This window comes from Lepidochelys olivacea (assembly GCF_965140295.1).
Source record: "Lepidochelys olivacea isolate rLepOli2 genome assembly, chromosome: 1".
Classification (NCBI taxonomy): Eukaryota; Metazoa; Chordata; order Testudines; family Cheloniidae; genus Lepidochelys; species Lepidochelys olivacea.
This window is the reverse complement of record NC_140411.1, coordinates 103,488,678-103,500,773: the sequence shown is the minus strand read 5'-3', so window position 1 is coordinate 103,500,773 and position 12,096 is coordinate 103,488,678. Positions and strand designations below refer to the sequence as shown.

General features: G+C 38.4%; 1 protein-coding gene across 2 annotated transcripts in view; it reads left to right on the top strand.

Annotated features, from left to right (window-relative positions):
• FGF14 (fibroblast growth factor 14) overlaps positions 1-12,096 on the top strand; it is a 612,800-nt gene that overhangs the window by 483,880 nt on the left and 116,824 nt on the right. For both annotated transcript variants that reach the window (XM_084612114.1, XM_084612115.1), the window contains exon 3: positions 4,283-4,386. In XM_084612114.1, coding sequence (XP_084468240.1) covers positions 4,283-4,386 — 104 coding nt within the window. The remainder of the gene's footprint in view (positions 1-4,282; positions 4,387-12,096) is intronic.

Genomic DNA, 12,096 nt, shown 5'->3' with positions numbered 1-12,096 from the left:
AGTGTTCTTGCCGGCAAGTTAAAGAAGTATGGGCTGGATGAATGGACTATAAGGTGGATAGAAGGCTGGCTAGATCGTCAGGCTCAATGAGTAGCGATCAATGGCTTCATGTCTAGTTGGCAGCCTGTATCAAGCAGAATGCCCCAAGGGTCGGTCCTGGAGCCGGTTTTGTTCAGTATCTTCATTAATGATCTGGACGATGGCGTGGACTGCACCCTCAGCAAGTTTGCAGATGACACTAAACTGGGAGGAGTGGTAGATACACTGGAGGGTAGGGATAGGATGCAGAGGGACCTAGAAAATTAGAGGATTGGGCCAAAAGAAATTTGATGAGGTTCAACAAGGACAAGTGCAGAGTCCTGCACTTAGGATGGAAGAATCCCATGCACTGCTACAGACTAAGGACCGAATCGCTAGGCAGCAGTTCTGCAGAAAAGGACCTAAGGATTACAGTGGACAGGAAGCTGGATATGAGCCAACAGTGTGCCCTTGTTGCCAAGAAGGCTAACAGCATTTTGGGCTATATAAGGAGGGCATTGCCAGCAGATCGAGGGACGTTATTGTTCCCTTCTATTCAACATTGGTGAGGCCTCATCTGGAGTACTGTGTCCAGTTTTGGGCCCCACACTACAAGAAGGATGTGGAAAAAATGGAAAGAGTCTAGCGGAGGGCAACAAAAATGATTCGGGAGCTGGAGCACATGACTTATGAGGAGAGGCTGAGGGAACTGGGATTGTTTAGTCTGCAGAAGAGAAGAATGAGGGGGGATTTGATAGCTGCTGAACCTGAAGGGGGGTTCCAAAGAGGATGGATCTAGACTGTTCTCAGTGATATCTGATGACAGAACAAGGAGTAATGGTCTCAAGTTGCAGTGGCGGGGGGGTTAGGTTGGATGTTAGGAAAAACACTTTCACTAGGAGTGTGGTGAAGCACTGGAATTGGTTACCTGGGAGGGGGCTGGAATTTCATTCCTTTGCAGTTTTCAAGGTCAGGCTTGACAAAGCCCTGTCTGGGGTGATTTAGTTGGGGATTGATCCTGTTTTGAGCAGGGGGTTGGACTAGATGACCTGAGCTCCCTCCTAACCCTGATATTCTATGATTCTATGATTCAGTGCTCTTTATTAGCAGAGTTCCAGCATTCTCCTTTCCATTTTAACAGCTCATGCACTAGTCTAATTCATTCAGTGCTGAGGATCTAAGGTTATAATTTGGTGGCCTTAAAAAGACACATAATTAAATCTCTCTCTCAGTGCTTTTTAAACCACTAGAGGTTAATAAACATAAACCTCTCTAATTTGTTTTCTCATCATTTGCATAAAAACACTAATTATTTCAAGGCTGCAAACCTTCTTCATAGGTTGTCATTGTCTGACTCGGGTCCTGTTTCTTTTTTCTCAAATGTTGTAACAGAAGTTTGCTTTCCAAAAGTTTTGAAGAGACTTCTGTGATGTGGAGTCATTTATTATTAACAGTTTTCCTGGATATTTTGTGTCTTTGTGCATCTTTCTTTAATGAAGTTGTTTGATTTCTTACCCGGTGCCCCTTAATGACCGGAAATAGAAGACAGGATATGTATGCCCTCTTCTCTCTGTTATTGTTGTTATTTATTATTTGTATTACTGTAGCACCTAGGAGCCCTAGTCATGGACCAGGACCCCCTCATTGTGTTAGGCACTGTACCAACATTATGCTGTTAATGCACATCCAGATTTCCTCCTACAGTTTCCGATCTCAGTCTTGAATGCTCATTTGCTTGCTTCTTCCATGAATACATCCTTGCTCTTTTCATGCACCCCTTTAGCCATGGAATAATATCCTTACATTCTTTTGTAAGGCTTAATCCTCCTCCAAAGTCTCTCCTTCTTCAGATCCCTACCCAAGACCCAATTTTGCTGTGACACCTAACAAAAAGCCATCCAAATAATGGTGTCTTTGCTGTGTGACAGTTGGGGATAACTGACATTACTTATTATTTTAAAACTTACAGATGATTTGGAACCTTCAGAAGCCATCAAACTGTGCAATAGCTAACTTAGATACTTCTATGATCCCTTTTTTTTCATTACCTGTTGCACTCCCCATCTCCCTTCCTTCCTTGTCTTTGTCACATTCATGGTATCTTGTTTCAGATTAGATTAGATACATGTATTTACTGTATGTTTGTACGGTAATGAGACCAGTAAGACCTCCCCCCATCTGACCGAGATCCTTGGGAGATACAGCAATACAAATAATACATATTGATGCTAATTTTTGGCTTAGATATAACTTTCTGTGTAGCACCTCTTTTATATAAATCCATCAATTTGTTTTCTGTACCTTCTGGAGTTCTTTTTTATACGCTTTCTTTTCATTCTGAAGCTGCAGGAAGTAGGCTGCTTTATCACAGCATCTTCCAACTTTTTCACTGTCGCTATATTTCTTCTTAACAGGATCACATTTCATGTATTCTTCTATTGCAGGAGCATATTCCTGATAATGTTGTTGATATATGTTGAGAGAATATTTTAGGGTATTATCATTCTAGCAGGTGATATACTCTACTCCGTTTATGTAGATGTGGTTAGCTTCCTCTGAGTCAATATTGTCTCCTTTATATCTATGTAGCCATTGCTTGACCAACCTGGAGTTCTTGCACCTAGGCTACATGTCTGCCTTGTTGATTGTGAATGCATATCCCCTTTTTCTGATGTGGGTTTGAATTCTGGGATCTTAGCTAGGGATTGTACCATGAAGCATACTTTCTTGTCATATATATGACATTCCTTTTCAAATGCTGGATAACCCACCACACCTTTTGTGGGTGTTTTGAAATACAGTTTTACCTCCTGAGACTTAACTTGCTGGTACCATGGGCTTATGTGTCTTTAGTATACATACAGGTTGTACTTTGCTTTTCATCCAAGGGCCTGGACCTCTCCCACTTCCTAGATCATGCAGAGCTTAAAAGCTGTCCAGCATGAGCTCTGGCTCAGGGGCTGTTCCCCAGACCCTGAGTGATGCACAGTTTGCATCTTATCTCATAATCCAGGCCAGCAAACGTATGCATTCTTATTGGTGTAATTTGGAATAAAAGTTGGTCCATGTCTCACTTGCCTGAAAACTAATATTCTATATACCTTGTTTATTTCATTTTTAAATAGAGGGATGGTCAGTCAGAACACTAAACTCTTTTTCAAGGATATCTTCTCTGCCACATGTTTTGCTGGGCATGAGTCATAAAATGGCATTTACCATCTTTCCCATGTAGTTTAGCACAAGTGCAACTTGCCATTTTGGACTTGCAATTTGAACTGCAGCCAACAGGTTTCTAAACCTTCTTGTTCATTTATGTCATCATTAAACAACATCTCCATCCTGATGGCTCTTAAATGTTGGCAATAAAATTAATGCCATACTGTTTTTCTCTTGGTTTTTGTGGATTTTGTTTTGAGGTTTTTGAACTCTTTTTTCCCCTACTTGCACCTTTATATTGTTTTCTTTTCAGCCTTTTATCAACATTATTGCTGTCTTTTTATGTTAAATCTATGTACTTTTGTTACTACAGCTGTTGTTAGCTGTTTCTCTTTAAAGCCTCAGTTTAGGAAAGCATACTTTTTCAGGACAGCTCATGTACATGTGCGTGCTTAAGTTCCATTCAAATCTGTGCTTGATTACTTTTCTGCATAGAAGCCTAAGTGCTTTCCCATATACTGAGTCTGTGTACCATTGCTTATATCAAAGATGCTCTCAACAAAAATAGCCATTGCACTTTCAGTTCTGGAGCCATAGTGATGCTGAAAGCAGTTTTACTGGGGGTGCTTCATAGTACAATAACATTTAAGTGTTTAAGGAAAAAAAAATCACTGTGGGCAAAATGGAAAGATTTTCATTCTGCAAAATAATCTGATTGTTACTCTCACTTTCTGCGTGAAACCAATAGATGCCAAAATGTTATACTTAGAGATTGTTTCTATCCCCTCCCCCTCTATATGGTTACAGCATTTTCCATTCATTGAAATTGTGATGCTATTGTGCTCTTTGCAGTCCTATGAGATATTCTTTTTATTTGCTAGCTATTGTGCCAATACTAAAATGCTACAGAGGAATAATTGCCAATTAAGTTTGCAACATAAAGCTGAAATACTAACTTAACCAGTAGCAATGCTTTCTTAATTAAAATTTTATTGAAATCAGAGCTTTTTGTGAAGGCATTAACAGTTGTTCTTTGTTCTTGATTTTGGTTATTCAAATACTCTATTTATCAGTGCCCATCTGTGACAGATCCTGTTTATATTTACAGCACTATTCAACCTTATACCAGTGGGACTACGAGTTGTCGCTATCCAGGGTGTAAAGACAGGGTTGTATATAGCCCTAAATGGAGAAGGTTTCCTCTACACATCAGTAAGTAGCATGCTGTGGATATTTTGAATTCTTTTGACACACATATCCAGAACAGAACTCTGTACCATAATGAGACATATCTCACTTACAATAAGTCCTATAGAAATTAATAGAGATTAAATCAATATGTTTTTAGAGTCTCTAAAAATTGCTCTGAAACCCTGTAGAATTTAACAGAAAATGATATCCTTGCTGTAGAATTTTCTGAAAAACATTCTGTAGAATTCTATAACAGGGATATATTTAGCTACTGAAATCTGTGGGATGGTTTAGTAAAACTACAGATGGGTTTATATTTTCAGTTAAAGACTCTAGAACTTTTCTGTAAATCTGCAGTGCCTTCATTACTGGCATGTTGTTCAGGATCTAAAATTTGCTACAAAGTTAGTTGAATGATTAATGTTTAGTAAAATAAGGTACTTCTGTAATGTAATTTACATTCCTGTTATATATCAATATATTTTCATTGTGTGTATCACTATTTTTTTTTCCTAATGGCTAGGAATATTAGAATTGAAACATCACTTTCATTAATAAAAATATTATCATATGATTTTGAAGGATTTTGAAAAATTGCTCGGTAAGAATTGCATGAAATAATACAGCCCTGCAAAATGGCCAAAGCTAAAAAAGTTCCTTCAGGCAAAATAATGCTGCTAAATAAAATATCTTAAGATATTTCAAGTAAGTTAATTCTAATCAGTCAAAATGTGGTGGTGGTACAGCTGTGAAGAGCCTCAGTATTATATAGGATTAACTTAATGACAGTATTAACCAGGTGTTTAAGAATTTTTTTCCCCACTGTAGTGGATGCTGTTTTCACACTGTATCTCATGCTCTTTACATTTCTTATGTCAGATGATTTTCCAGTCCACACTGAGTTAAAATATAATGCTTTGTTTCCACTGTGCCTTGAGAGGAAATCAGGCAAATTTTGCTTCTATGTCCTGAAGGAAAGTATTCTATTTCTTTTAAATATGTGACTGTCGTTGAAAAGTTAATTAGAAGGAAAACAGTGTTTCCTAATGTTGAACGTCAACACCAAGAAAAATGTCTGATCATAGTATGTCTCTGGGATACCCCAACAAATGTCATGTGAAAGATTTATTTTCTTTAGTGTGTCACAGAAAAATATAACACAACATGTAATATCTCCCTGCATTGAAGACTAGAGCACTGTTGGCCTCCCATTTCCTTAAGGTTTCATGTATATGGAATTCATGTCATGGAGATTATTTTTTTCATGTGGTAACAATGCAGTATGAATATGCTTCTGCCCATCAGTAACGCCACAGTGCTCTCACCCCTTCCTAGTGAACGCTAAAGAATGTTTCCGGACGATGTGTTCATTTCAGAAAATATAGCAGTTTAATGGCTAGGCTGTAATTATGGAGCATGGGGAAATCTACGTGGCCGGATTGTGTCACCCTTTGTTCATGTATTACTCCAAAAATAGTCCCACTGAAATCACTGTGACTAATTGCTACATAAGGTACTAATCAACATGAGCAAAGATGGCAGAATCCAAATCTTAGTAACTTTGAACCCAATCCTGAAAACACTTGGCTAATAAAAGTTGTGTATGTGTATAAGTCGTCCCATTGTATAAGTAGTCCCATTGACTTAAACAACACTAGTCATATGAGTAAAGTCATGGGCATGTGTAAAGGTTTGTAGGTTGGCCCACTATATACCCTATATTAATTGGATTTTCAGAACTTACGATTTACATGGGTATTTCTGTTGTTATTGACAACATTTATTAATTGCTTTTTGCATGCCACTGTGTGTGCATTTATTTTATTTTTTACCATTTTCTATTCCATTGATATTCCTTAGGGAGAGTGGCTCAGTTTGTCCCTCTTCCTTATGTAAGGCAAGGGAAACAATACATATTGTATTGGGAAAGTACTGTTTACTCTTTTTTCATGTAAATATGAAATCAAATGGAAAACATCATTTGCAAAGATAAACGAAAATAATACAGCATGCAGTAGAAGAGTCTTTAGGTTTAACACATGCCAAAAACTATCTGAAAATGACTGTTCTTTATTTCATAGAGATGAGAACATAAGAGCTGCCATACTGGGTCAGACCATGGTCCATCTTGCCCAGTATCCTGTTTCCAACAGTGCTCTGTTCTAGAACTTTAGGGGGAGTATATACTTCAGTGCAATTATGGACCAATCCACCCCTTCTTCACTCCTGGCTTCTGGTAATCAGAGCTTTAGGGCCTCCCTGAACATGGGGTTTCATCCCTGATCATCTAGGCTAATTGCCATTGATGGACCTATCCTCCATGAATTTATCCAGTTCTTTTCTGAATCCGGATATACTTTTACCATCACAATATCCCATTGCAATGAGTTCCACCGGTTAGTTTGTGATATTTGGTAATCTAAAGTAAGATTTAAGAATGGTGATTTTAAAAATATATCATTGGAAAAACTCATGTCCATGCCAAAGTTCATATTAATATTTTGGGGGTAAGAATTATTATTGTGTTTTCATTAATAGGAATTACATATTTTGAGAGTAGAGACTAATAAATTTGAAAATAAAAAATAAAAACATGGAAGAGAGCACCTGCTTTAGAAAAAAGAGTTTGTCCTGATTTCAGTGGATAGGGGATTTATATGTGTATCTGCCCTCGGATCCAGATGAAGATATACTGTGCCCAGAAGCTGTGAAATATCACTCTCTGGGGAAGAATATTGTTGTCATAATTGTGAAGCAAACAATATGTATTACAATCTTCTTGGTGAGTTTTGCATTCTTTTGGCAATATTTTTCACCTACTGATCTCAATATACAGAAGTCATATTTTATATTATAGCAGCAGTACTCATGCAAGTGAAGTTATGGTTGTGTCTGCAGTTCTTGTTTCAGCTTAACAAAAATCCTGGCTAAATATGTTATTAAAGTGTTGGACTAGAAACTATATTTCTTTGATGGAAATATATTATTTGAAATAGCATAAAACAAATAGAAAACAAGCAAAAATGAGCTGGGCCAAATTGCTGATTATGTGATAGTGCTCTACGTTGCCATGAGGGAAGGCTTGGTTTGATTAACTTGGGAAATGTGGTGAGACTATTTCACATCACCTCTCATCAGGTAAGCAGCAGCATTGACTGGAAGGGACTTATGTCAAGTCCTTCTCAACTAGAAGAATTATTGACCTGCCATGAGGTCATAGGATGAGGAAGCTAAAATAGGTTTAGAATGACCTTCTTTTTAAACAAAAAACAAAACAAAAAACAGTATTTTTGAGGTTCACTACTGCTTAGGTAAGTATTTAACTAAATGATAGACCTGGAATCGGAACCCTCTCCAGCAGTTCAGATTTGCTGTCTATCATTTGCATACTTATACAAATCAAACTCCTACTCCACACCAGTTGAAATTTGCTAAGTCAAAAGGGGGGAAATTCTTTAGAGTTTTGAGAGAGCGTTGGAGGATTCCTTAGGGGAAAATGTTTCTTTGAGACGCCACCACCTTATTCCCTCTAGGAGTGTGATATAAACAACTGGAACACAGTATTGTTTGCAGCTTGGGGAAAGCAGGAGGAGGCTTACTTCAAAAACTGGGAAAAGCATTTAGAAACTTATATATATCCCTTAACATAGTAACCAGTGAACTTTTCATTTCTTATGTTTCTTTTGATTTGTGGCACAAGTCTAGTGCTGTTAGAATGTACTGTGTCTGGACTTAGTGGCAATCTCCTGATTGTAGACACAGGTTACTGACCTTGAAAAATTATATTTACATACATAACAAAACCAGAGAGAGAGCGAGAGAGAGAGATGTTTCATGGATTCACAGAATGTTGTGATCTTAGTCTGAATTCTTCTCTATCATGGAAAAAAAGGATTTTTCCACACAAGAACATCCTGTATTACCAACCCAAAAATCTTGCTACTTCCCGGTGGTTTAAAGTTCCCTAAATACTTTTTTGTTCTATCTTTTCTTTTTGAAGGCTCATGACTCTGTGATGGGCTAATGAGATATTCAGCAGCATTCTGCTGACTGGTGGTTGTAGTCTAATGCACTATAATTTCCAGCAGCTCACATTGCTGCTTTTAAGTCTGAGTACACTTTCTTCAAACACTCAAAAATCTAAAACTTGTTCTGGGACTAGATCTTACATTATTAAAGTCAAGAGGAGCAGAACGGATCCCTAAATTACTGGTTAGAAGGATACTGCTGTTGGATAGCCCACCAGACCTGCAAGGATACACAAAGCCTGCAGTAAGAAGATGGCAATGTGTGTAATAAATGAGACATTTATTACACTTCCTTTGTATTTTGGCCAAATCTTGCTCATAGTTATGCACACACAATTCTCACTGCCTTTATTGGATGTTGCACATTCAAATCTGGGGTTGCATTTTGGACAATAGTTTTACCTTGGGTAGTGAATGAACAAGTGAAAAATGTTGCTATTAGTGAAAATCTGTGTTGCTCAATTCTCTTTCAGAAAAGTTAAGTTAGAGTTGAAGAGGGTGGCTCAGTTTTTCTGTTGTGCTTTTAGGATTTCCTGGTATGTGAATAGGCTCAATTCAGAAATGGACTGTATTGTGTTATTGAACCTATGTCCATTTTATGGTTCTTGGTGTCCTGACAAGCCATCTTGGATGTCCTCAGGTGACATTCTCCAAGAAGTAGTCTGCACGTTTGTTGCAGGGAACTGGGTTCCGGAGTTAAGTGGTTATTTTAGGTTATTCACTGTTTAGAATAGTTCAGCAGGACATTATTTAGTGGCTGCTATAGTGGGAGAAAGGTGGGATTTCTTTGGTTCTTCCATGGCCAGAGTGTAGGAAAACAAGAATTCATAGATCTGGAGCTTGTCTGTATCTGTTTGTTTTCTGGCACAAGCCCTTGAGTCTTTTCCCCCATTTCCTCTATTGCAGGTGATTGGGGAAGAAGGTAGGTCTATGAATAAAATGGGAAAGGATGCTTTAGGGACAGTATCAGTGGCAATAGTTAGTGTCATCATGACTCATTCCAGGGACTTTTAGTGGGGTCAGTAACCTGCACACTAGACTTTCACTGTGTCCGTGAGCTGCCAAGGACTGGCCATTGCCTAAAGATGGAATTGGTTCTAATCTCAGGCTGCAGGTCAGCCCAAGATAGTGATTAGACTAGACACTGAGGGCTTGTCTACATGGGGAAAAAAATCCCCTAGTAGCTAGTCTGCACTTGCTTGTAGGCACTAGCCACTTTGCACTAACCCCCATATGGACACTCTTCTGCACACTAAAAGTGCCTTTGTGTACAGTGGTTTACTATGTTTGGAGGTGTACTAAGCTAAACTGCCTGAGGGCACCTTTAGTGCACAGTAAAAGTGTTCCTGCAGGGAGTTAGTGCAAAGTAGCTAGTGCGCTTGAAATTCACACCCAGGCTTACTGCACAGTAACTGCCCTGTATAGACAAGCCCCTTTTCAGGAACTGAGAATGTTAGCAGGAAAATTAAAATGAATAAAAGAGACACATTACTAGAAATACAAAAGCTTTTATAAAACCAACCATATTTCCAAAAGCAAAGGTGGTCCATGTTTTTCTCTCTAGAATGATCTTTTTGTAAAGTGTGAATTTGATTTAATCTGTGTTACATTACACAGTTTTAATTTGCTCAAAAGCTATGTGTATAATACTTTGCTGGTTGTAAGATAATAGTCTATACTGGAGCTTTCTGGAATTAGAGAAAATGTCAGTGCATGTTATCAGCATGTGACTTTATCATATCAGTAGTGCCTAGCAACTCTCAGTAGGAAGAATCTTCGGCATGGAGGGTTTCTTCTGACATTTCAGCTGCTTTCCAGTGCTGAAATTGCCACTGTTTCTTTAAGTGCCCATAATTGACATGTCTGAAAAGAACAATTTGCAGCCTCCAGGACATAGGTTTGTAGACAGCACACAGTGGAAGAGAATGAGACAGAGAGTAATCAATATTCTACAGATAATTTTCTATAGTATCTAAATCAAAGTAAAAAAAATATACTTTTGGTTCCTTAGATCCTTTGTGCTTTGGAATAATAATAATAATAGTGATGAAGAACCTCAAAAATTAGTACGACACTGAGACAAAATATTACAAGTATAATATTTTTCACAGTTATTATTTGTATTATTGTATTACCCAAAGGTCCCAACTGAGATCCATGCCCCATTGTGCTCGTCATTGTATAAAGAATCAGCCCTGGTGAGTTTACAATCTATATAGATAAGACTGACATGTTTGGGCTTGTTTGGCACAGTTTAGAGAATGGGAAAGTAGGTAAACAGCAAATCCAATCTTGATCTAATTAACTTCATGATTGGCATTTCACAAATTATGGAACAATATGAGTCTTTATTTTCAAATTCTATAAAAGTTTATATTACATTTTAAAAAGGCAGTACTTGGTAACATACAGGAACTGCACCCAGGTAAAACATAAAACATGCATTAAGTCAGTGTCAGATTTCCTCCATCTCTTTTGCAAACCTGAAAAGGACTTATAATGGGAAACAGTTGGATACTAGGGTGATGGACAGCATAGATATACATTTCTTTATACATTTCTTTGATGTATACAATTACGTCTTTAAAAATTCAATTTTCATTCAGAAACTGTTGTTTATGAAAGTTAGGAGGTGTTTTAGATCATAGAATCATAGAATCATAGAATATCAGGGTTGGAAGGGACCCCAGAAGGTCATCTAGTCCAACCCCCTGCTCGAAGCAGGACCAATTCCCAGTTAAATCATCCCAGCCAGGGCTTTGTCAAGCCTGACCTTAAAAACCTCTAAGGAAGGAGATTCTACCACCTCCCTAGGTAACACATTCCAGTGTTTCACCACCCTCTTAGTGAAAAAGTTTTTCCTAATATCCAATCTAAACCTCCCCCACTGCAACTTGAGACCATTACTCCTCGTTCTGTCATCTGCTACCATTGAGAACAGTCTAGAGCCATCCTCTTTGGAACCCCCTTTCAGGTAGTTGAAAGCAGCTATCAAATCTCCCCTCATTCTTCTCTTCTGCAGGCTAAACAATCCCAGCTCCCTCAGCCTCTCCTCATAAGTCATGTGTTCCAGACCCCTAATAATTTTTGTTGCCCTTCGCTGGACTCTCTCCAATTTATCCACATCCTTCTTGTAGTGTGGGGCCCAAAACTGGACACAGTACTCCAGATGAGGCCTCACCAATGTCGAATAGAGGGGAACGATCACGTCCCTCGATCTGCTCGCTATGCCCCTACTTATACATCCCAAAATGCCATTGGCCTTCTTGGCAACAAGGGCACACTGCTGACTCATATCCAGCTTCTCATCCACTGTCACCCCTAGGTCCTTTTCCGCAGAACTGCTGCCTAGCCATTCGGTCCCTAGTCTGTAGCAGCACATGGGATTCTTCCGACCTAAGTGCAGGACTCTGCACTTGTCCTTCTTGAACATAATCAGATTTCTTTTGGCCCAATCCTCTCATTTGTCTAGGTCCTAGATGGATGTCATCAGGTAAAAACATGTTTAGCAAATTCATAATACACAAAATCACTTGTTACAAATTCCTGGAAAATAGTTAAATTTGTAGTAACATTTTTGGAAAGAGTGTAAATATGTACATTTTGAACAATGTTCTGCATCCAGTAATTTTTTTAAGAGTTAGCTGCTGAAGGCCTTTATTTTGGTGGATCTCCTCTTCACAGTCTTCTTTTATTGTGTGCC